This window comes from Anser brachyrhynchus (assembly GCF_964034855.1).
Source record: "Anser brachyrhynchus genome assembly, chromosome: 22".
NCBI lineage: Eukaryota > Metazoa > Chordata > Aves > Anseriformes > Anatidae > Anser > Anser brachyrhynchus.
In genome coordinates, this window is record NC_137715.1 from 3,851,224 (window position 1) to 3,874,487 (window position 23,264).

At 71.1% G+C, this 23,264-nt stretch overlaps 3 protein-coding genes across 4 annotated transcripts; 1 reads left to right on the plus strand and 2 right to left on the minus strand.

Annotated features, from left to right (window-relative positions):
* The first annotated feature begins 44 nt into the window (after positions 1-44).
* On the plus strand, positions 45-8,254 carry TUBG1 (tubulin gamma 1). Its single transcript, XM_080565300.1, has 11 exons — positions 45-200; positions 614-726; positions 1,661-1,828; positions 2,035-2,103; positions 3,301-3,380; positions 3,991-4,117; positions 4,773-4,859; positions 5,109-5,258; positions 6,535-6,687; positions 6,965-7,126; positions 7,580-8,254. Exons 1-11 carry the CDS (start codon positions 152-154, stop codon positions 7,775-7,777), a joined length of 1,356 nt encoding a protein of 451 aa, XP_080421426.1. The 5' UTR covers positions 45-151; the 3' UTR covers positions 7,778-8,254.
* Positions 8,255-9,211: 957 nt separating this feature from the next.
* Positions 9,212-17,455, minus strand: PLEKHH3 (pleckstrin homology, MyTH4 and FERM domain containing H3). Of its 2 annotated transcripts, none has more exons than XM_080565299.1 (13): positions 17,192-17,455; positions 14,124-14,179; positions 13,416-13,504; positions 13,041-13,235; positions 12,767-12,924; positions 12,552-12,675; positions 12,046-12,343; positions 11,744-11,951; positions 11,421-11,548; positions 11,158-11,278; positions 10,533-10,982; positions 10,266-10,457; positions 9,212-10,117 (listed from the first exon to the last, which is right to left on the minus strand). In XM_080565299.1, the coding sequence occupies exons 1-13, from the start codon at positions 17,336-17,338 to the stop codon at positions 9,935-9,937; spliced, it is 2,349 nt and encodes a 782-aa protein (XP_080421425.1). In that variant the 5' UTR covers positions 17,339-17,455; the 3' UTR covers positions 9,212-9,934. The 2 variants fall into 2 exon arrangements, with proteins under 2 accessions (XP_080421425.1, XP_080421424.1); XM_080565298.1 differs by having other exon boundaries at positions 11,412-11,548; positions 17,192-17,454.
* Positions 17,456-20,044: 2,589 nt separating this feature from the next.
* On the minus strand, positions 20,045-22,571 carry CCR10 (C-C motif chemokine receptor 10). The gene is made up of 2 exons (XM_080565307.1): positions 22,176-22,571; positions 20,045-21,148 (listed from the first exon to the last, which is right to left on the minus strand). The coding sequence occupies exons 1-2, from the start codon at positions 22,182-22,184 to the stop codon at positions 20,066-20,068; spliced, it is 1,092 nt and encodes a 363-aa protein (XP_080421433.1). The 5' UTR covers positions 22,185-22,571; the 3' UTR covers positions 20,045-20,065.
* Between the last annotated feature and the right edge of the window lie 693 nt (positions 22,572-23,264).

The window sequence follows — 23,264 nt, forward strand, 5'->3', positions numbered from 1 at the left end:
GGCGCGTCGAGGTGGGCGGGAGAAAGGGGAGGGGGCAGCAGCGGTGTGGCGGAAGTGCGCGGCGCGCAGGCGCAGTGCCCGTGGCGGCGGGCGGGAGGCGGCAGCGGCGGCGGCGGCGGGGAGGCGGGAGGGGAGCGGAGCGGCGGGCGCCATGCCGCGGGAGATCATCACGCTGCAGCTCGGCCAGTGCGGCAACCAGAGTGAGCGGCGGGGCGGGGGGCGGCGGCGGCGGGGCCGGGGCGGGGCGGGGCGGGGCGGGAGAGCGGGCCCCGGGCGGGGCCGGGGCGCTGTGAGGGAGGGGGCGGGGCTTGGGGAGGGGCGGGGCTTTTGGAAGGGGTGTGGCCTGGGTAGGGGGGCGTGGCCTGCGGTGGGGCGTGGCCTCGGGTGTCGTGGGCGGGGCCTGGGTGGGGAAGGGGCGGGGCAATTGAAGAGGGCGGGGTCTGCCGGGGGGGCGGGGCTTCAGAGTGCCAGGGGGCGGGGCCAGCCGTGGGGGTGGGGGTGCAGGGGGTGGGGTCTGGTGAGGGCCGTGGGCGGGGCTTGGGGAGGGGGCGGGGCCTGCAGACACTCCCTCCCCCCCCCCCCCATGACCTTGTCCCCCCCCCGCTGCCCGCAGTCGGGTTCGAGTTCTGGAAGCAGCTCTGCGCCGAGCACGGCATCAGCCCCGAGGGCATCGTGGAGGAGTTCGCCACCGAGGGCACCGACCGCAAGGACGTCTTCTTCTACCAGGTACCCGCGGGGGCACGGCCCCCGGAGTGCCGAGCTGGTGGGTGCTGCGCCCATGGGTGCTGGGTGCTGCAGCGCTGGGTGCTGCACCGCTATGCTGATGGGTGTTGCACCCATGGGTGCTGGGTGCTGCAGCACTGGGTGCTGTGCCCATGGGTACTGCTCCAATGGGTGCTGGGTGCTGTGCCGATAGGTGCTGGGTGCTGCACCACTGTGCTGATGGGTGCTGGGTGCTGCACCGCTGCACCAATGGGTGCTGCAACGCTGGGTGCTGGGTGCTGTGCTGGTGGGTGCTGGGTGCTGCAGCCCTGGGTGCTGCACTGCTGCACTGCTGGATGCTGCAACACTGGGTGCTGGGTGCTGTGCCGGTGGGTGCTGGGTGCTGCACCCATGGGTGCTGGGTGCTGCAGCGCTGGGTGCTGCACCGCTGCACCGATGGGTGCTGCATACTGCCCCTCTGGGCGCTGCACCTTGCCCCAAGGAACGCCTCCAGAGCTGTCCCGGCTGCTCCAGCTCTGTCCTCAGCAGCCCCCCGCTGGGGACGGCCTTGGCCCCCGTGGCAGCGTGAGCCCCGCTCCTGCCGCCAGCATGCTGCCGGCCCTCCTGGCCCTGCCCCGGGTGCCGGAATGGACGCGGTGGGGAGGCAGGGCGTCGGGCCGGGGCTGCCCCGTCTCACACCGCAGCGCCTAACTGCCGGGAGGGCCGGCCTGCTCGGGGACAGCCAGCCCTCTGCCCTCAGGGGACGCCGGGAGGCACGTAAAGGGGCTCCGTGACATACAGCCACAACGAGCTTCTCTTCCTCCTCTCCCTCCGGCAGGCCCCGGCTGTGCTGTGCTCTCCTGCGGCCAGGGGGTGGCACGCTCAGTCGCGGCTTCCCCGCAGTAAGGAGCCTCGCCGAGCCGCGGCTGCGTCCTGATCCCCCCGCTCCTCGTTGCAGGCGGATGACGAGCACTACATCCCGCGAGCTGTGCTGCTGGACCTGGAGCCCCGAGTCATCCACTCCATCCTGAACTCCCCTTACGCCAACCTCTACAACCCAGAAAACATCTACCTGTCCGAGCACGGGGGCGGAGCTGGGAACAACTGGGCCAGTGGCTTCTCGCAGGTAACAGGCTCTGGTGCCCCCGCGCGCGAGCACAGGTCGGTCATTTGGGCACGAGGCTTTGCCACGGCCCTGCTCGCGGCAGGCCGGCGGGTTCTGCAGAGCACCACGGCGCTCAGCGGGGGCTTCGGGCTGACGATCTGGGGCACCCCGGGTGCGGGATCGCGTTGGCGGGGAAGAAACGAATCCCGTTCCGGTCTCTTTTGCAGGGAGAAAAAATCCACGAAGATATCTTCGACATAATCGACAGAGAGGCTGATGGGAGCGACAGTTTGGAAGTAAGTAAATGGAGGGCTTTGGCTTGGGGCTGCCCTGCCTGGTGTTTTAAGAGCCAGGCTGGTGTTTTGTGAGGTCGAGCTCAGTCCTTCAGAGCACGCAGACCGGCTCGGGTTGCTGAGGTGCTGAGCAGACAGCGAGCAGGGAGGGGAGCTGGGGAAGCGAGGTCTTTTCTGTCCTTACTACATTTACCAGGCTTCCCCAGAAATCACTTTACTGTGTGGGGCATTTTTCTGCCCCAAACGCTGCTTCCCCCAGGACCTAGTCTGCAGGAGGAGTTCCCGGCATTATCATGCTTTTTCCTTTCCCTGTTCCACCCCCGTCCCGTGGCTCTCCCCCGCATCAGCCGAAGCAGCGTGCCTGCTGCCCTTCTCCTGGCTCATCCTCCGGTGGAGGTCCTTGGGGGTGGGAAGGGCTGCGCTGAGACGAGGCCCCTGCTGCTCCTCCACGCCTGCCGCAGCGCAGGGAGCCGCAGGGTGCCGGCAGGACGGGGTTTAAACAGCAACAGGGTTGCCGAGTGCCCTGAAATCCTCAGAACGAACGCGGGCGGCGGCAGCTCCGTTCTCTCCCTAGCTGGATCGAAGGGGCACCAGGGACACCAAGGGCTTGCAGGCAGCTTTCAGGCTGCTCTGCCATCTGCCTCTGGCAGGACCTTGGCCGCCGTCGCGTAAACCCGGTTTCCGCGTGGGGACAGACACGGCTCGCCGGCGTTTGTGTCGGGCTGTCCCATGGCAGCAGAGGAAGGGAAAACGCGGTTTGCAAATAAGCCGGCAGCTCCAAGAGCGGGTGGTGGGGCCTGCAGCGAGGTGGGGGGGAGCTGCCCCGAAGACAGGTAGAGGGAGTTTGGCTTCAGAGACCCTGGAAGGCTCGCCTGGGGAAAGGGCTGAGAAGGTCTGCGTCCGTTTTATACGACCACCTGGGTCCCGAAGGCGACGTCTGAGCTGTTCTGAAGCCTGGTTTGGGCTGGGGGGAATCCAGGAGGCTCCTGAGCAGCGCTTGTGCTTTGTGGTGCGTGCAGAGAAGCGGCGTGACGAGCGTGCGGCCTGGAGGAGCCAGGGCTAAGCTCTGCCTGCCTTCGGCTCCCTCCCTGCAGCCCTGGCCACGGAGGGAGGTTCTCAGCCTTGCCGCCAGCGGCGTCGCAGCTTGCCCCTGCCCTGCTCTCGGGGCTGACCTCCGGACCTCGTTCTGCTTCCTTCCAGGGCTTTGTGCTTTGCCACTCCATCGCCGGCGGGACGGGCTCGGGGCTGGGCTCCTACCTCCTGGAGCGGCTGAATGACAGGTGAGCGCTCGGCCCCGGCCCCTTCCCGCACCGCAGCAGAGCCCGGCCCAGGCCCGGGCACCCGGCCAGAGCCGAGAGCTGGAGAGAGCTGACTCAGAGCCCGGGCCGCCGCCCCCACCCAAACACTGTCTTGTGCAATCCCTGGCGAAGAGCCCCGGGGAAGGGACGGCTCCTGATACGCCTGGGGACTACGGAGGTTCTGGAGCTGGGCTCGCGCCGTCCCAGCGCCGCCTTCCCTCGGCCCTTCTTAGCAGGCGGCTGCCTTCTGCCGCCCTGAGCGCGCCGGGGAGGGGAGGAGGCTCTAGCTGTGGGCTTTGAGCCGCCGTCCCCGCCTGTCGGAGCTTGCAGCCTCTTGAAAAGGCTTGCGAGCGGCTGCGTAATCAGCCTGCGGATGGCTCAGCCTTGCCCGTAGCTCCGTCTGGCAGCCTGCTCCCGTGCTGCTGGGGTAGGCACTGCTGGGACAAATTCCCTCCCTGGGAGCCGACTCTGGCATGCGGCGCTGGTGACTCACTGCTGTCCTGAGCCCCGGAGACAGCAAAGAGAGCTTGTGGGAGGAGAGAGTGCTGCCTTGGCCCTGTTAACCCTTGAGGGGGCTGGGCTTTCTCGCCAGGTACCCCAAGAAGCTGGTGGAGACCTACTCGGTTTTCCCAAACCAGGACGAGATGAGCGACGTGGTGGTGCAGCCCTACAACTCCCTGCTGACGCTGAAGAGGCTGACTCAGAACGCCGACTGCGTGGTGAGGGTCCCCAGCAGCTCGGACCGGGCAGATTTGGTGGTTCGGGGGGCGAGGACGCTGCTCGAACCCCTGCCCGGCCGTCCCGCTCGGCGGTTCTGCCCCCGCGATCCGGCAGATTTTTTCCCTTGGCAGCGAGGGGCTGGCCGTGCATCCCCTGCAGCGCTGCAGCCTGCCGCTTGAGCTCGGTTCCAGCGGCGCTTTCAGCACCCACAGGCCCCAACCACGCAGCACCTCCAGCCCGCACGCCCCCCCTCCCCGCCGTCGGCTCCTAACCGCGACACCTGCTCGTCCCTCCCAGCTCACCCCCGCCTGTAGCAGGGCAGGGGAGGCTCTGCCCCGGAGCTTGGCCCAGAGGCTGCGCTCTTCGGGAGAGCGCTGGGGAGCAGGGCCAAGGCGGAGGGCAGAGCTCCCATTGACAGTGTCAGTTACGCTCCCCGAATGAGTCAGCTCGTGGTTTCCAGCGTCTGCCACCTGCCGCGGGAGGGCTCGGCCGGGCCGCGGCGCTCGGGGCCCGCGCTGGGCCGGGGCTGCGGGATCCGGTGCCCTCAGCCACGTGGCCGGGGCTGGCTCTTTTCCTCCGGGTGCCTCCTTTAGGCTTCACGGAGCTGTTCTTTTTTTTTTTTTTTTTTTTTAATTTATTTTTTTCCTCTTGCAGGTGGTTCTAGACAACACAGCCCTGAATCGGATCGCCACAGACCGGCTGCACATTCAGAATCCCTCGTTCTCCCAGATCAACCAGCTGGTGAGAAGGGAGAAGCTGGAGAAGCTGGCACGGGGCTTCCCTGGTGGTTTTTAATTTGGTTTCAGCCTGCTCCCCGGGCTCAGCGTGACGGCGGGCAGCCCGGAGCCATGAACGAGAGCCCTCTGCCCTTCCTCGGGGGGTGGATTTCCCCGGGCACCCCAGCCTCCCTCGGCCCCGCTGCGCGAAGCGGGCTTCGAACACGCTCGGTGGCCACGCGGTGACCCGCTCCTCTCCCCCCACCCCCTAAAGGTTTCCACCATCATGTCTGCCAGCACCACCACGCTCAGGTATCCCGGGTACATGAACAACGACCTCATCGGGCTGATCGCCTCGCTCATCCCCACCCCGCGGCTGCACTTCCTCATGACGGGCTACACGCCGCTCACGACGGACCAGTCGGTAAGGCGGACCAGTCGGTAAGGCGGACCAGTCGGTAAGGCAGCCCGCCTGAGGGGGGGGCTCCTCCCTTTCCCCTGAGGGCAGCGGGAGCTGCCACGCTTCGCCTGGTGCCATCCCTCAGCCCCGGAGCCGTGGCGTGAGCTGTAAATGCTCGGTCCTAATCGGCATGACGGCCCCGAGCGTGCCGCAGCTGCGCGTGTGCTGGGCTGCCTCCTACATGCCTCAGGTCGGCGGCGGCAGCTTTGGCAGAGCCGGCAACGTTGTTCGATTCGGCAAAAGCCATCCTGAGAAACGGTCGGAGGGAGCCCAGCGAAGCAGCCCCGCCAGGCCTGTCACCGCGGGGAGCCACCAGCTCGGGCCACGCGGGGCAGAACGCCGTCGGGCGGCGTCACGCCGAGGCTGAGCGTGGTCTCCGGGTGTCAGCCCCTTCCCCGAAGGGACGGTCGCCCTTCGGCTGTATCAAATGCTGCCGCTCGCGTTCAGCTTGTCCCCAGCCCGTGCCCACCATCCCCGCCCCCGGCTGCAGGGGAGGCCGGGGCTGTGTTGTTTTGAGACGCTCACCTGCGTTGGCCGCGTCTCGGTTCTGCTCGGGGCTAACAGCTGCTGTTCTCCTCTCGTTGTGTGCATTTCCTCAGGATGTTACTCAGAGAAGCAAATCTGAAAAACTGCTGGCTCTGAAAAGGGTATCGAGCGTGTGATCTGTCCTCCCAGGGAGGAGTGCGGGGAGGGGTTCAGCCAGCAGCTCGGAGGGGGGCCTGGGCCGCCACACCGCCAAGCCGGCCTCGCCACGGGCACGCTCCTTTGGGTGCTGGCAAAGGCTGACAGCACCCGGGGACTGCTGCGGCCCCCCACGGGCTCACTGCGGAGTGATGGGGGGGGGGGCTGCAGCGGGGGAACGACCCCATCCTCTCCTCCAGCCCCGCTCCTCGTCTTGGCAGCGGGGCAGGGCAGGCGGTTGGCGGCAGCAACGCGAAACGTGGCCCTGGCGCTCTGAGCTCGGCTGAGCTTCACCCCCTCAGCCCCCGCTGTGCTGCTGGAGGAGCTCAGCTCCCTCGTCGGAGCCTTCGCTGCTGCTCCAGCTCTCAGCCTGGCCCTGCCTGTGGTGTGGCTTTGGGATTTGCCCATCCTGCATGCGGCTTTGCGTGTGGCTCCATCCCCTGGGGCGAGGGCTTCTCCCTCCAGCCGCCCTCAGCTCCTGCGTGCGTGTGCCGGGCAGCGGGAGGGCAAGGGGGCAGCGCGCCCGCCGCCTCTGACCCCCCCCGACCGCTGTTTGCAGGTGGCCAGCGTGAGGAAAACCACGGTTCTGGATGTGATGAGAAGATTGCTGCAGCCTAAAAACGTGATGGTGTCCACGGGGCGAGACAGGCAGACCAACCACTGCTACATCGCCATCCTCAACATCATCCAGGGGGAGGTGGATCCCACGCAGGTGAGCTCCCGCGGGGATGAGCCACCGCAGCCATTTCAGGTGCTCGTGGGAAGGGCACAGTCACCCCCTTCCTGCATGGGGATCCCTCAGCGAGCCTGAGGTGCCCGAGAACTGGCTCCAGGTTGCTCCTGCGTGGGCCCTGACTTCCCCGGAGGGCCGTGTGTCCCTGCTGTTTGCTGAAATCCTCCTTTCTGAGGTCATACGTCCTGCAGGGAGCAGCTCCTGGGGCTGCTTTGCCCACCGCTTTTCTCCCCCTCGCTGGCTCTCGTCCCACCAGGTTCACAAGAGCCTGCAGCGGATCCGGGAGAGAAAGCTGGCCAACTTCATCCCCTGGGGTCCTGCCAGCATCCAGGTGGCTTTGTCACGCAAGTCCCCCTACCTGCCGTCCGCACACCGCGTCAGCGGCCTGATGATGGCAAACCACACCAACATCTCCTCGGTGAGTGCCTTCCCTCTGCACCGCAGGCAGCACCGGCACCCCCGGAGCTGAGCTCCTCACCTTCCAGGCGCCAACGTTCCTTCTCTTGGCCTTTCCCAAAGCCCCAGCAGGGCCTGCAGGTGAGGGCTAGGGGCCAGTTGCCACCTGCAGCACGGCGGGGTTCAGCTCTAGCCCGGGGTCCCGTCCTTCCTTGCTGTAGGCAGGGTCCCCACCCCCGGTGCTGCTCTCCCAGGGGCACGACTCCTTTCTTCCTGGGCGAAAGCAGCCTCAGGAGCACGAGCTGAGGGCGAGCGTTGGCTGGGCGCAGGCCGGCCGGGCAGGAGCTGGTGCTGCTCGCCATCCTCCCTCCCGAGCAGCAGCTGGGGGAGGCCGAGGGCCCCATCCCGCTGGCTCTGCGTGCGGGCTCCCCGGGGACCCGCGGCCCTCCTGACCCGCCGCGCCGCCGCTCTCCAGCTGTTTGAGCGGACGTGCCGGCAGTACGACAAGCTGCGCAAGCGGGAGGCCTTCCTGGAGCAGTTCCGCAAGGAGGACATCTTCAAGGACAACTTCGACGAGCTGGACAACTCCCGGGAGATCGTGCAGCAGCTGATCGACGAGTACCACGCGGCCACGCGCCCCGACTACATCTCCTGGGGAACGCAGGAGCAGTGAGCGCCCCGTGCGGGGGGGACGGGAGGGTCCCACGGCCGCCCCCATGCACGGCTCGGCTCTGCTGCGCCCACCTTTAGCACCCCTCCGAGCTGCCCGGCCGCAGCCGGAGTCGCCGCAGTGGCTGCACACACACACACACGCCTTCCTCGAAGGGTCCCCTGAAGACCCTTGGCAGGGGACAGCCTCCGCTCCACCGCGTGCCCTGGCCCAGGACGGGACTGGGGCAGCTGCCGGTAGGGAAACCTCTTCCCCTGGGAGCACGCGCTCGCACGGAGGAGGGCGAGAGCGAAACTGGGGGCCTGGAGCAGGCCTGGCCCAAAGAGCCGGGTCCTGGGGCCGAGGGCTCCGCGTGGCCGAGCCAGTCCTTGCCCTGGGCACGGGCCTTGCTCCTCCTTCGCCACATCAGGCCTGGGGCACAGGCTGTATCTATATTTTTGTAGGTTATTTTGCTTTAATAAAGGCTGTTCCTGCACCGACCCCCCCCCGCCCCCAGCAGCTTGAGAAGCAGCTCGCAGACAAAGCCGCCAGAAGCCAGCGCTCGCCTCGCCGGCCTCGCCGAGCACCCAAGGGGCTCCTGCTGCTCACCTGCACGGCGCGGGGCCGGCCGGGCAGGGCCGGGGAGCCGGGCGGCAGCTGCAGCAGAGCCAGAAATACTGGAAGGACCTGCCCGCACGGCTGACCGGGCGCCGGCACCGCCCTGCCTTCGCCGCCTTGTCCCGCGCACGGGTGCCCGCGTTAATGTTTCACAGGGAGCGAGGCCACGTGCACGAGGTGGGGGCGCAATAAAAAGGGCTCCCCACCGCTCCGACCCCCCAAGGGAAGGGGATGGCACCCCTCGGGGTGCCGTGGGCCAAGGGCTCGGGGCTGGCCGGCGTCGGCGTGCGGCCGGCTCCGGTGCTGCCCCACGCCAGCGGCCCCCGAGGCAGGCGGTGACCGCCTTGGGTGCGGGGCGGCGCTGGCACCAGCCCAAACCCCGGCGGCCCAAGGTGAGAATGAGCCTTTTCCTCTGCCCGTGTGGCACGGAGCAGCGGGCTAAAAATACTCGCCGGCCGTCGCAGCGCCGATGCTCCCACGCCCTCTTTGGCACAGGGCCCGCGGAGGCGCCCGCTGCGGGGACGGTTCCCCCCCCCCCACACCACCACCACCCCCCCAAGCCGGGGCAGCCAGTGCCAGCGGGTGCCGGGGGGAGCTGGAAGCGGAGCCGCGGCGCTGGCCGCGCTGTTGACGAAATGCCAAAGGGCAGAGCGAGGAGCCCGGCTCCCGGCGCTGGCCGCGGGGACGGCGGCTCCCTGCCCCCCCCCCAAGGACACGCCGTACCGATCCCTCCCCGCGGACGGGGGGGGCCGCCAGGGATGGGGCCCTCGCTGTCCCACGGGGATCGGATCCCGTCCGCGCCTGCTGCGGGTGCCAGGCTGGGGGACATGAGGGCTCCGCTTTTCCTTTGTGCATTTATTTAAAAAAACAAAAAAAAACCGACAATAACAACAAAAAACAAAAAAAAAACGAACAACAACAAACAAAAAACCCAAAGACTGAACCGACAAACTTTACAGAGGCAATGCCAAGGGGGTGAGCCCCAGCCGTACCTGCCCAGCCCACCCTGCCGCCCCCCGGGCCGGCCACCCCTGCACCGCGAGCCCCACGGCGGGGCCACCCGGCAGGAGGGCGCCGGGCCCCGAGGCGGCTCGGCCAAAAGCCGCCCGCAGCTTTCCAGGAAGGGTGGGTTCAGCGGACGGACAGATGGACGGACGGACGGCGGCAGCGCTGCTGCCCAGCACCTCCTTGCCCGGGCGAAGCCGCGGGGCTGGAAGGAGCCGGGGCAGAGGCAGAGCCGCCAAGGGCAGCACGAGTGCTGGAGGCGAAGGCACCGGGGGGACGGGGGAAGGGGACGGGCCTGGGGGGGGGCAGCGTGGGGGGGACCAGCCGGGGGAAGCAGGAGCGCAGCCAGCACCGGGCGCCCGCGACACGGCGGTCCCGCTGCCCCCTCCAGGGAAAGTGCTGGGAGACGTGGGCGAGCGGGCGTCTCGAAATAAATTAAGGAAATCACCAGAAAGGCAACGGTGGAGCGGGGAGCGCGGGGCACCGGGGGTCGGCGCGGACCCCGCCGCTCACCCATCCCCGCGCCGTCCATCCGGAGCGTCCTCTGTGGCCGCCGGGCTAGCTGCCGAAGGAGCCGGTGGGCGGCGGGCGCTGCCAGGGCCCGGCCACGGGGCAGAGCCCCCGGGGCAGTACGGCGGGGTCTGGATCGAGGGGGCTGGGGGCCGGCTCCTGGGGCCGGGGCAGCCGGCGGGCAGCCGTGGAGGCGAGGTACGTGGTGAGGAGCTGGGCGATCTCGTCCACCTGCGGGGCGGAGGGGAGACGGGTGGAGGAGCCCGGAGAAGCTGTGCCCTACGGCCCCCGAGGGGGACAACGGGCGGACGGAGGGACAGACGGGCGGACGGAGGGACAGACGGGCGGATGGAGGGACAGACGGGCGGACGGCCCTTACCTGGGAGGTCTCAAAGAGCAGGTCCCGGTCTTCCACGGAGAGCCGGAACGTGCTGCTGTCGGAGGCCCCGAAGGAGGAGATGCGGCCGTAGCAGAAGCTGTCCAAGGGCTCGGGCTCCCCCGGCCTGTACAGCGACACCGCCTTGGCCCCGATGCCCAGCCACAGCCGCTGGGGTCCGGCTCCCACCGGGCTCTGCGGGGAGAGGGGCGTCAGGGCCACCCCCTACCTCCCGTTCCCCGTCCCCGCGCCGCCGCGCCGGGGCCTCACCGCGCGCAGGTCGACGTCGAAGAGCGTGGAGCCGAAGCCGGGCCACTCCCGCACCAGCGCCACGTAGGCGGCCATGGCTTCGGGCCGGCCCATGCCCTGCAGCAGCTTCCACTTCTCCACGATGGCAGCCATGGTGCTGGCCCCCTCCTCCCGCAGGCGGCCCCGCAGGCGCTGATCCCGCTCGGCGCGCTGCTTGGCCAGCGAGTGCCCCCAGAGCCCCCCGGCCAGCAGCCCCGCGCGCAGCCGGGCCCCGCGGCACTTGGGGGGGGGGTCGGGGCGGGGGGCCGGCAGGCGGGCGTGCAGGACGTGCGGGGGGAAGAGCTCCTCCAGGCGCGGGAAGGGGGCGTGGGTGGAGAAGTCGCTGTTGAGGCTCTGCAGGCGCAGCGCCGCCAGCGTCTGCAGCGTCTCCTCCGAGGTGGGCACGTAGCCCCGCAGCACCATCTCGTGAGCCTGCGGGAGGGCAGGGTGAGACGGGGGCGCGGGCACGGCGCAGCCACCAGGCCGTGGCACGGCCACCAGTGGCACGGAACAGCCGCTACGGCACGGCACGGGCACCCGTGGCACGGCACGGCACAGCCACCATGGCACGGCACAGCCGCCCGTGGCACCATGGCACGGCTCTCACCTGCTCAAAGAGGAGGGCAAACTCCAGGCTGTCCCGCGGGACGTTGTCCGTGTCCAGGAAGCCGTAGTGCTTGAAGCAGAGCCGGCACGGCGCGTCCTGCTCCCGCTCCTCCCCGGCCAGGCTGCACCAAGAGAGCGGCACCGTCAGCGCCGGGCAACGCGGGCGGGCGCAGCCCCCGCAGCGTCCCCTCGTCCCCGGGGACCCGCCTGCCCCTTCCTTCTCCCTCCCCGTAGGCAGCAGAGCAGGACATTTACTTTTCAAACCTGGTGAGGACGTCGGCCAGCAGCGTGGAGCTGCCCACGGGCTGCTCCCGGAGCCGGGACTGCTCGTAGAGCGCAAAGAGGTTGGGGCTCTGGGACAGCCCCAGGCGCGACACCAGCTCCCGGGCCACCTGGGGCGAGACAAAGGCAACCAACGGTGACTGCGCGTCCCTGGCCGCGGCGCTCAGGGCTGCAAAGGGACACAGACAGGTCACGGCGGGCAAAGGCAGGCATCCCCGCGTCCCCCCCCCCCCATTGCCTCCCCGCCCCTGTCCCCTCTGCCCGATGCTCCCCAGCCCCGCACACAGCACGGACGGGGCCCTCACCTCCTCAGCCGTGGTGTGGGAGCTGATGGCCACGCTGCAGGCGGCGGCGCCGGGGCAGTGCACGGTGCAGACCATCTCCTGCCGCCGCATCAGCACCAGGATCTCCTCCAGGGACGGCACGCACTCCCGGCCCCTCGTCTTCCCCAGCGCCTCCCGGATGAAGCAGGCGTACTTGGCCATCTCCGAGGCGGGGAAGCGGCTCTCCGTCCTACGGGGGGACACCGGGGAGGGGGGGGTGTCACAGCAGTGCCGGGGACCCCGCGCCGTCCCGGTGGGAACCCGGCGAGCTCCGCGGCACTCGCCTGTCCAGGTGGAAGCGCAGGAAGCGCAGGACAGGCGGGGAGGGCAGGAACGTGCAGCTCATGCAGGTGAGCAGCTGCCAGTAGTGCAAGTCGCCCGGCCCGCCCGGCGCCGGCGGCTCCGTGGTCTGCTTCACCAGCTGGCAGTAAATCTCGTCCACCAGCGGCGGCAGGTCCAGGCAGGTCTGCAGGATGCCCTGGATCAGCGGCACCGGGTCCCGCTGCGACTCCAGCTGCTGCAGCGAGTTGAAGAGCTTCACGGCCTCGTCGCGCAGCGTGGTGTAGCTGCGGGGACCGGGGGCTGCGGGACGGGATGGGATGGGGGGGGGCGGGTTAACAGCCACGATTTGGGCTTTCCAACCAGGCACCGTACCCACAGCGTGGTGCGGTTCACACCCAGCCCAGCTCCCGCCACTCCTGCTCAGCACCCAGCCCTCCCCGCTGCACCGGCGGCGTGGGACCGGCGCCGCTTTGGCACCCCGGGGGTCCCCCCCCAGCCGCCCGCTCACCGCTTTGGTCCAGGCTGCCGTAGGGGAAGGGCAGCAGGGGGGCGTACAGCGGGCTGCTGGTGTAGCGCAGGATGGGGTTGCAGCGGTAGATCTGCTCCAGGACCTCGGGGCTGCCGCAGTGCTCCTGCGAGGGCGAAGCGACGGCGGCGGCTGCAGAGGGGCCGCCCGGCCGAGCTCCCGCAGCCGTTCCCCCCCCCCGGGTGCCGCGGACTCACCTCGACGTCGCGCATGAGCAGCTGGGTGGGCGTCTGCACGGGCGCCTTGCTGTCGATGACCTTCTGCACGGCGCACACCCAGCGCACGGCCTCGTTGAGGTGCTCGCTGTACAGGCGGTAGCAATGCTTCCTGCCGAACACCGTCACGCTCCAGTAGCCTGCGGGGTTGGGGGGGACACACAGCTCACCCGCCGCCCCCCTCCCCGGGCGCCGGAGGGTGACGCGGGGCACGAGGGTCTGCGAAGGGGCAGCCCCCACCCGCCGGGCGCCCTACCCGTCTCCTTGTAGGTCTGCTTGTCCGGCCACAGCACGGAGCAGAGGCTGGTGAGCACGAGGGAGCCCAGGCGCTTGGCTCCCTTCTCGTTGCTGCTGTAGTAGTCCAGGGAGTCGGGCGTCAGCACGAACCAGTACTTCCGAGGCCGGATCCAGGGGGTCTTGACGCCGCCCCGCACCTCCCGCTGCAGCCAGCCTGGGAAGGAGAAGCCTCAGCCCCTGCCGCCAGCACCACCTGCCCCGCCGGACGTCCGTGTCCCCTGCCCCGTGCCACCCTAGGATGGCATCCAGCCCGTCGGGGCACGATCCTGCTAACCCCAGCTGTGAATCCGGGGTGGGGTGGGGGGCAGAAAAACCCCTGTAGCGCCGCGCCTACCTTTCACGAGAGCATCGGGGTCCTCCTCCACTGGCCCCGGTCCCTTCTCCACGATGAGACTGCGCATCTCCTCCGACACGAGCAGGGACCTGGGGACATCGTAGGGCTGAGCACGGGCGCCCGCGGGAGCCTGCCAAGCCCCCAGGAGCCGGGGCCAGCGGTGCCAGAGCAGCGGGGAGCCACGTCCCCCGGGGGGCACCGGACACCCCGCGACCCGGCGGTGGGAACGCGGCAGAGCCATCGGGTGCAGATGACCCTGGCTAAAAATAAGCTGTTTGCAGTCGCGGCCCTGCCAAGGAATTCGGAAAATGAACAACGAGGAAGGAATGCTGGCAGCGGTGTCGGCACTGGGAGGACGGGGAGCGAGCAGGCCCCTGTGCCCCAGCACCCCGTCTCCCTGGGCACGCAGCATGCCGGGACACGGCCCCCACGGACGGACACGGCCCCGCAGAGCCTCCCGGGGTGGGGGACCACGCACGGCCCCACCGGCTGCCACGGCCACGCCATCCGACACGGCGAGGCCGAGGCAAAGGGATGGGGATAAGCCCGAGGGCGCAGCAGATACGGGGACGGAGCCCCAGCACCACCGTCCCCTGCTCTTGCCGATGGCGCAGTGCCCGGCCACGCGAGCGGGGCAGGATGGCGCACAGCTCCTGCAGCACCGTGAGGGGGACGCGATGGGATGCCCGGCGGCACGGGGTCACTCACCGCTCCGAGCCGCTGCTGGTGCGGGTGGGCTGGCTCAGGCTCACCTCCAGGGACGCCTGGGGAGGAAGGAGACGCGTCTTAGCCCCCACAGCCACCGCCTGGCGCCCCAAAACCATCTCCCCCTGATCATCGCTCGGCTCCAGACCCCGAGGGACGGGCTCGCGTCCTGGGGAGCACCTGGGGCTGCAGCTGGGGCACCCCTCGGGGGCAGCCGCCGGGCGCGCTGGCCGCGTATCCTCAGCTGACCCCAGCAGGCTGAATACCGTGCAGAATTGCACAAGGTCAGTGCTGAGTAATACGCTTACGGCACAAAGTCCCATTGTAATGGGGCCGCTGACTTCCTGCCCGCGGCGGTGGGACGCTGCGCAGGGAAGTCCCTGGCCCCGCAGCGGGACGGGGGCCGGTTCCTCCTCGCGCGGCACGGCCTGACGTTGGCGGTGCCACACACGTGACGAGCCTGGCACACGTGCCGGGACATGAGGCAGAGCCCAGGCACGGGCAGGCACCGGGCAGGGCAGGGCAACGCAGCAGCGTGGGGTGCTTGGATGCGGCGGCACGGGCAGGATGCGGCCCCAGGAGAGGCGCGGGCTCCCCCCCAGCCAGCTGCAGCTCCACGGGGCAGCCGCAGCCAGGTCAGGGCGCTCCGCAAAACGCCGAGAAAAGGAGACGGCTGCTAAAAATAGAGGGGGAGCAGGAGCCGCTCCAGGTATCGCCGCGCCAGGGCAGGAGCAGGCTCCGCTGACCCGTGGCATTAAGGGCACCTGTCACGCACCGCCGGCGCCTCATGCACGGGGCCGGCTCCTGCCGGGGCTGTCCTACCACCGGGGCCACGGCCAGGGAGGGCTCCCCGTGCTCCTGCCCGGCTGCAAGGCACGGAGACGGTGCCCAGCTCCTCTCGGCCGTGGCCCGCAGGAGGAGACGGCGGCGGCCGGCTCCTTCTCAGGGTTATAAATAAACAGGAGAGGAGAGGAGCCGCCACGGCAGGGCCAGGGCAGCTGCTCCCACGCTCCCGGGAAGGGGCGGCTGGCGCCGCGGGTTTCCGAGGACCCCGCGGCCGTGGGGCGGGCAAAGGGCTCCCCGGGGAACCGGCGTCACGGCCGCCCACGCCAGCCTGGACCTCCGGAGCCAGCGCAGCCCGTGGGACGCGGGAAAGCCCAAAACGGCTTCTGCTGCTGGCCCATGCCCTCGGCACCGCCACCAACGCCCGGTGGGCCCAGCTCCGGCCCCTGGCACTGCTGGGGAAGGGGATCCCAGCACAGCCAGGCCCTGCTGCAAGGGGGGAGCCCGGGGTGGGGGGGAGGAGGGGGCTTCAGATCTGTCCCCAGCCTGGCTGCAGTGGAACCAGGCTGCAAACGGTGCTGCGGGGCAGGAGAGGGGCTGCAGCGAGCTTGGCTGTCACCAAGCCCCGCGTCCCCTAAGGGCAGGGATTCAGCCCCGTGGCTCCCCGGCCGCCCCCGCGCTATCAGCCGTCCCCAAGGCAGCCCGGCAGGAGGGAAGCGCCGGCTTCCGCCGCGCTGCTCCGCTTCCCTGAGCAGAGGAAGCAGCCGGAGCGGGGAGATCCAGGCCCTGCTCCCCGGCGCAGAGCGTGCCGGGAACGGCCCCAGCAGCGCCGGCTCGGCCGGCAGGTCTGCGCAGAGGAACCCCGAGGAACCCGTCCCGCAGGGACCCCCGAGCCAACCCGACCCTCGGCGGCGGCACGGGGATGATCCCAAGCCAGGATCCGGCCCCGCTGCTCCTGCCTGAGGAGCGGGTGGGGGCAGCTCCGCTCCCCAGCCGGGCACCCAGGCTGGCAGCACCCTGGCGTTGGCTGCGCCCCATAGCCCTGCGGGTGCCCAGGCTCCCACCGGGCTGGCAGGGCACCGGGAACGGCCCCGCCAGCAGCCCCGCGGCCGGGAGCCAGCAGCCGCCGCCACGGCCCACGCAGCACCGAGCGAGGGACCCGGGGGCAGCAGCACCGCTTGGGCCGAGCGGCCAGGAGCCACCGCGCCAACCCTGCTTGAGCACAGGGGCTGGGAGCACCGGGGGTACCGGGAGCCCCCAGTGCCCCCCCCATCGACCAGACACAGCCTGAGCTAACGGGAACACGGAGCCAGGGACCGAAGGGCTGGAAGAGCAGCCAGGCTGCCTCCTCCCGAGGAGGGCAGGCGGACCCCTGGGCTGGGGGACCCCGTCCCCTCCGCCACCCTGCAGATGTAGCCCCATGGGCATTGGCCAGACACCCCCGTCCCTGTGCCCCCCACCGTGCCAAGCCCCAGGCCCTGCTCACAAGGGGGCAACACCCCCGGCCCGCCCCCCCCCCAGTGCCCCAGCTCAGCCGGGGGCAGCACACGGGGGGCTCAGGACGAGCCCAGGGGGTCCGCAGTGCCCCGGGCTGTGCCAGGATCGGCCCCAGCCCCCGGCAGCCCCCCGGCCGCACCGCGGAGCAGCGGGAGCCCGGCCCCCTGCGCACCGCAGAGCCCCCCCACCCCCCCACGCAGCGACCTGCGGTGATACCGGGAGCCCGCACGCCCCCCGCGGCCGGGACACCCCCCTCCCGGTGCCCGGGAGCCCCGCCGAGCCCCGGTGGCTCCGGTCCCGGTACCCGGGGAGCGGCCGGTGCGGGGACGCGCCAAGGGCACCCCTGCCCGCGGGCCCCGGCGCGCCCCGACCGCGGTAGGGACGTGCCCGGGCAAGCGGCGGCGGAGACCGGAGCCGGCCGGTCGCTACCGGGAAGGGCCGGATCCGCTCCCGGTGCCCCGACCGCCGGGCCGAGCTCCGAAGCCTCCCGGGACCGGGCAGCCCGTGCGCACCGCGGCGCCGTCTCCGCACGGCGCGCACCGGGACGGGCTCCGGGCCCCGTGCGAGCCACGCTCGGGGCCCGCAGGCAGCGGCCGGTGCACCGGGAGCGGGGCCGGTGCGGAGCAGCCAAGCACGGTACCGGACAGCCGCGGGCCGAGCCGAGCCGAGCCGAGCCGAGCCAAACCGAGCCGTGCGCCCCGGACGGGACGGGACGAGAGGCGCACGGCGGCACCCACCGCGCCGTGCCCAGCCGCGGTCCCGGTGCCGGTCCCGGTGCCGGTAGCACCCACCTGGTCTCCCTGCGCTCGGAGCTCGAAAGACGCCTCCTCCTCGGCCTCGCCGTCCGCCTCCCGGTCCCCGTCGCCGTAGTCCCGCCGCAGCAGCGTGAAGCCCTGCCGGCAGCACAGCAGCCACCAGAGCCCGCCGGGGAACGGCATCGCCCCGCCGGGCCCGGCCCGCCGCCCGCGCTGCGCCGCGCACCGGCCTCCGCCACCGGGACCGGGACCGGGACCGGCCCCTCCGCCGCCGCCGCCGCCGCCGCCGCCCCGGGCGGGCCGGCCCCGGCGCGTCACCGGCCCCCGCCAATCGCCGCGCACGGCCCGGGGCGGAGCCAGCGCGCCCGGGGCGGCGGGGCCGCCGTTTGCGTCATCCACCGGGCGGGGGCGCGCGGCCGAACCGGGCCTGGCGGGGGGGGGGGGGCAGCACCGGGCACCCCCCACCCCCGGGTGCCCACCCGCCTGCAGAGGGGAACCGGGCACGTCGGTGCTTTGGGGGGGTCCGGCTGCCCCCCGGTGCTCCCGGTGTGGGCACCGGCACCTCGGTACCGGGCACCGGGTGCTCGGTGCCGGGTAGGTGCCGGCCGGGCTGGGAGCCGCCGTGCTGGTGGCACCCGGTGCCGTGCACCGGGGCTGTGACCGGCGGCGGCATCATCGAGGTGCTGCATGGCACCGAGGGCACGCGCTGCGCCAGCCCCTCGGTGTGCCGCTGCCCCCGTGCCGGTGAGGCCTGGCACCGCCGGTGTTGTGTGCCGGGGCTGGGAACGGGGCCCCGCGGGGCGCACGGTGCCGCCACCCGCAGCAGCGTGGCCTTGGCCACCCCTCGGTGCCACGGTCAGGCGGGGCGCTCCTGCCAGCCTTGGCCACCCCACCCATGGAAGGAGCCGGTGCCGGGGTCGCACCTCGGCCCCGTGACATCGCCCGGCCCCGCTCCCGCAGCCCCCGAAGGGGTTAAGCCCCCCAGCCCCGCTCCCCTGGAGCCGCTGGGACCGGGATGCGCAGGCAGGAGCCCAGGAGCCGCCGGCTGCCAGCTCGACGCCCACGCAGCGCCGCCAGCCCCACGGGGCCAGGCAGGGAGGGAGCTGAGCCCGCCGGGGGGCCGGGGGCCGCCGGGGCCGAGCCCGCCAGCCGCAGGGGCCACGGGGCCAGCGTGGGCGATGTGGCACGGCCGTGGGGCCAGCAGAGATGGGATTGGGGTAGCCCGAGGCCGACGGTTGGGTGGGGAGATGGGGAGCTGCGTTACGGGGCCAGGTGCTCCCCATCCGGCCCCGGGTTTGGCACGGGGGGCCGGGGGGCGGCGGGGGGATGGGGGCTGTGCGGTGCTGAGTCAGCGGTAATTGCATTTCCTGCCCAGAAGTAGGCGAAGGGTCTGGGCTGGATTCTCCCAGCGCGAGCACCGGGCTAATCCCAAAGCGTGTGTGGGTGAGCGGGAAGAGGCCTCCAGCCCGCAGCGCGGGGAGGCACTTCCCCGCTCTGAGAAACCCCAGAAGTGGCTGCGTGAGCTCGGCCAGGGCCAGAGGCAACCCCCCCCCCCCCCCCGCTGCCGGCATCCCACGGCCCTGCGCTGCTCAGCACCACGGCGCCGCTCAGCCTGGCCCCAGGCAGGAGGGCGAGGGCACCCTGCTTGTGCCCAGCCCGGAGGCACCGACCCCGGCCCTGCCGGGATGGGATTTGCTGGGCCAGAACTCAAGGGGAAGTGAGAGGAGACGAAAGGAGAGGAAAGCCCCTCTCGGCCCTCATGCTGGGGGGGGGTTTCCAGCCTGACCCAGAGTAGGTTTTTCCCAGGGGATCACGCTGCTGCCGGCCCCAGGGGGATTCCCAACCCCTGCAGCCCACGGAGGGGCCGGTGGAGTGGGCTCCGCCGCCACCTCGGCCGTGCTGGTGGGGACGGGGGCCGTGATGCCCCCTGCTCCTGCCTCTTCCTGGGCCACAGCCCCCTGCCCTGCACAAAGCAGAGCCCCCTCTCCCCCCTGCGGGGCTGCGGCCAGGCCCCCTCCTGGTGCTGGAACCCAGTTGGGGGGGTCCCCATCCTGCGTCCAGGGGTCCCCATCCTGCGTCCGGGGGTCCCCATCCTGTGTCCGGGGGTCCCCATCCTGCGTCCGGGGGTCCCCATCCTGCATCCGGGGGTCCCCATCCTGCGTCCAGGGGTCCCCATCCTGCGTCCAGGGGTCCCCATCCTGTGTCCGGGGGTCCCCATCCTGCGGCCAGGGGTCCCCATCCTGCGTCCGGGGGTCCCGGCCGGGGCAGACGCGTTCAGGCCCTGCAGTGCTGGGCAGCCGGGCGGGGACAGGCAGGGACAAGCAGGGCCGGGCAGGGCCGGGCAGGACGCGCTGGGTTCTGCTGCCGCCTGCAGGCATCCCCCGGCCAGTGCCGGGTCCCTTCCCCTCTCCCCGCCGCCTCCCCGGTCCCCTGAGCCCGCAGGGACAGGGCCGCTCTCCCAGCGGGGTTCGAGCAGGGTTTATTGCCAGGGTGGGAAGGGAAGTGGAAGGCGGCGCCCTGCCCAGCGCCCTGCTGCACCCGGATCCGCACGCACCGCTCTGAGCTCGGGGGCATCGCACGGCCCCCTCCCAGAGCCCGCGTGGCCATTGCACCGTCCCGCCGGAGCACACGCGGCACGGCACGGTCCCCCCGGGGTGTGTGTGACATTGCGCGGTCCTTCCAGAAGGCAGCTGGCATTGCACGGTCCCCCCGAGCTCGGGGCATCGTCCCCGTCCCAGCGCTGGGCAGGATGCTGCGGGGCTCCTCGTCCGTCTGCCCAGGCGTGCGCTCTGTCCGTCCTGCCCCTGCCGGGCAGCTCCACGGGCACTGAGGGTGGTTGGAGCTCCCCCAAAAGCGGGGTGTTGAGCCCCAAGGGTGCCGGTACCTGCCCCGGGCACGGGCACCGCGTCCCTACGCCACGTCCTGGCAGGTGGAGAGCGACGAACGCCGGCGGGGACTGGGGCAGCCGGGGCAGCGCGGGTCGATGGGCCCCACGCAGCCGGCATCGCTGGCCAGCAGCCACAGCTCCCGGCGGAAACGCTGCCCCAGGAATGCGTAGAGCAGGGGGTTGAGGCAGCAGCGCAGGTACGCCAGCCCGCCGGTGACCAGCAGCGCCAGGTCCTTGCGGCGGCTCTGGGCGCAGCTCACCTCCCAGCTGGCCAGCAGCTCGGCCGTATCCAGCAGCACCATCAGGCTGTGGGGCAGCTGCAGGGCCACGAAGACCAGCACGAGGGCCAGCAGCACCCGCAGCGCCCGGTGGGGCTGGGTGCCGCGAGCCGCCAGCAGCGTCCGAGCCACGGCCGCGTAGCAGCTCGCCATCACCAGGAAGGGCACCGCGAAGCCCAGCACGACCTGCGCCAGGTTGGTGGCCCCCCGGGCCGCCCGCGAGACCGCCGGGGGGAAGACGACGCGGCAAATCCGGAGGTCCTGGTGCTGCTCCGCTCGGCCGTAGACGAACTGGGGCAGCGCCAGCAGCGTGGCCAGCAGCCAGGCCAGCCCCGCCGTCAGCCAGCCGTGGCGGCGAGCCCGCGGGCGCAGGCGGCAAGCGGCTGGCACCCGCACGATGGCCACGTAGCGGTCCACGCTGATGCAGGTGAGGAAGAGGAAGCCTCCGTAGAAGTTGAGGGCGTAAATGCCCTCCAGCGCCCTGCAGGCGGCCGTGCCCGGGGCCCAACCCTGCAGCGTGACGGTGACGGCGAAAGGCAGCGTGAGGAGCAGCAGGAGGTCGGACAGGGCGAGGTGCAGGAGGCAGACGTCGGTGACGCTGTGCGCCCGGCGGTAGCGGGTGTGCGTGAGCAGCACCAGCCCGTTGCCCACCGTGCCCAGGAGCAGGAGCAGCAGGTAGACGGCCGGCTGGTAGGTGCGGGCGAAGCCCTGCACCTCCTGCTTCTCGCACAGCTCGGGCAGCGTGCCGTCGTCCCACGAGGGGTCGTACTCCCAGGAGTAGAAGTCGGTGGTGGCCGCTGTCTCCATGGCGGTGGGGCTGGGGTTCGCCTGCGCAGAGGGATGAGGAGCGAGGGATGCTCCGAGCATGCACGGCAGCCGCAGCCCCGCTGCGGTGTGCAGCCTCCACCCAGCCCCGTGGAGCGGCGCGGCTCGCCGCAGGGAGCCCCGGCAGCGCCACCGCCCCGGCCCCGTGTGGGCCGCCCCGTGCACAGCGCGGTTTCTGTCTCACACCCTCTCCAAGGAAGCGGTGGCTTTTGCCTCGCTCAGTCATTGCGAGAGCAGCCGTGCCCTTCCCGTGCTCCCTGCTGCAGCGCAGGGCTGGAGGGGAGACGTGAGCCCAGCCCCGGCATCCCCGGCACAGCCCCAAGCCAGCCCTGACCCCACCATGGTGGAGCTGCTCCTGATGCCCCTGGGGGCTCGCACCCAGCCCATGGCCCTGGGGGGCCCCAGCCAGCCGGCCCCCAGGCTCCACGCTGACGGTGCCAGGTGCTGTGGGTGCGCAGGGACCTTCCCAAAGCACCCGCATGCTCGTGCATGGGCCTTGGGGACCCCTGTGGGGCTCAGCCCCACACTGCCTGGTCCTGATCCCGGCCAGGGATGTGCCTGGAGCATCCCCCTGCCTTGCCCAGGTTGCAGGTAGATGTGCCCAGCGCTCCCAGTGCTCCCAGGTGCTTCCAGCTCCCAGCCCTGCCACGGGGGAAAGGGGCAGCACCGCAGCCTGGCACAGTGCTGCTGGGCCCCCATTGCCGGGGAGCTCAGGATCAGGCACAGCTGATCCCAAAGCAGCCTCACAGCTGCCGACTCCCTCCAGCTCCATCAGTGAGCCTGGGAGGATGGGCTCGATCCAAGCCCTGCTGCAGGGCTGAGTCCCGGCGCCGGGCAGGATCAGTCCCCAGCAGCTCCCCCAGCTCCTTCCCCGCTCTGGGGACGTGGAGCACCCAGCACTGCCCTGCCCTTCCCCAGGGCGCTGCCTTCCAGCCTTGCAACCCACAAGAGAACGGTTTAAAGCAAAAATAGGAGCCAGGGAGCGGCGTCCCCACCCGGTCCCCTGCGAGCCCTCACTGCAGCCCCTCACCTTCTCCATTGCACTGCAGGACCTCTCCCCTCCTCGCCCAGAGGCTGCGGAGCCGCCGGTGCCTCGGTGCCTCGGAGCTCTGCAACCTGTGGTTTGAGCATGTGCTGCACCCGATACCGAGAGCTGCGCTGAGAGCACAAACCCAGCCCCAGGGGGGGGAAGGAGAGGCAGCCACGACCCTGCTCCGGAGCCGTGTCCGACGTCTCTAGCTTTGTGGCCAGCATCTGCCCGCCGGGTGACAGAAATAGCCGTGCTCCGCTCAGCGCTGCTGACACAGGGCTGGGGACAGCACCTGGGGGTGGGAGGAGAGCCGGGCTGCGAGCAGGGGCTGGCTGGGGACACCCGGCGCTTCCAGGAGACCCCAGCCCCCCCGGGGCTGCTGTTTGTGTCTCCCACCCCATGTGAGAGTCACAGGGGGGCGATGCCAAGGCGGGGAGCGTGGGCTGCCATGGGCTGTTGGCACGGGGCTGGGCGCAGGCAGGACGCTGGCCTGAAGGGATGAGCTGTCCCGGTGGGAAACGGGGGCTCCAGGAACTGGGGGCAGCCGCTGGAGCGTGACATCCCCCCCACCCCTGGGGTCCCACGCTGTGCTCTGTCCCCAAGTCCCCGTGCCCCCCAGTGCTGGGGGGACGACCCGCTGGTTGTTGACAACGTTCCCACCTCCTCCTTACGGGGCAGATTAGGAGCTGCGGGGAAGGGGCCCCGCTTTCCTCTCCCCAGGGGGGAGCAAATTGATTCCAGGCTCCAGCAGGCTTTCTGCCTCTCGCAGCGGTAATCCCTCAATCCCCCTTTCTCCTGCTCTCCAGACATCTTTCCCTGGCTTATCCCGGCTCTGCGCAGGGTCCCTGCTGGCCCCAGGGCCGTGGAGCTGCTGGTTCCCCCTTTCCCTTGCCCTTCACAAGCTCCAGACCCTCGCTCCGTGCCTGTTACAGCGGTGCCATCCTGCTGGGGGAAAGGAAAGGGGCAGGGGTCCCGGGGACAAATGTCCCAACACAGCTCGGTCGGTGCCACCAGCACTGCGAGGGGCCGGGGGACGGGACGGGAGGGCACCTGCATCCCCAGCCCCGGGGATACGGCTCCAGCTCCCCC

Coding starts and splice junctions, on each gene's coding strand:
- PLEKHH3 (XM_080565298.1), bottom strand. CDS start 17,338: ATGCCGTTCCCCGGCGGGCTCTGGTGGCTGCTGTGCTGCCGGCAGGGC. Junction 14,180..17,191: donor TCCGAGCGCAGGGAGACCAG/GTGGGTGCTACC, acceptor CTTCCTCCCCAG/GCGTCCCTGGAGGTGAGCCT. Junction 13,505..14,123: donor ACCAGCAGCGGCTCGGAGCG/GTGAGTGACCCC, acceptor CGATGTCCCCAG/GTCCCTGCTCGTGTCGGAGG.
- TUBG1 (XM_080565300.1), top strand. CDS start 152: ATGCCGCGGGAGATCATCACGCTGCAGCTCGGCCAGTGCGGCAACCAG. Junction 4,860..5,108: donor TCTCCCAGATCAACCAGCTG/GTGAGAAGGGAG, acceptor CACCCCCTAAAG/GTTTCCACCATCATGTCTGC. Junction 6,688..6,964: donor GGGAGGTGGATCCCACGCAG/GTGAGCTCCCGC, acceptor TCGTCCCACCAG/GTTCACAAGAGCCTGCAGCG.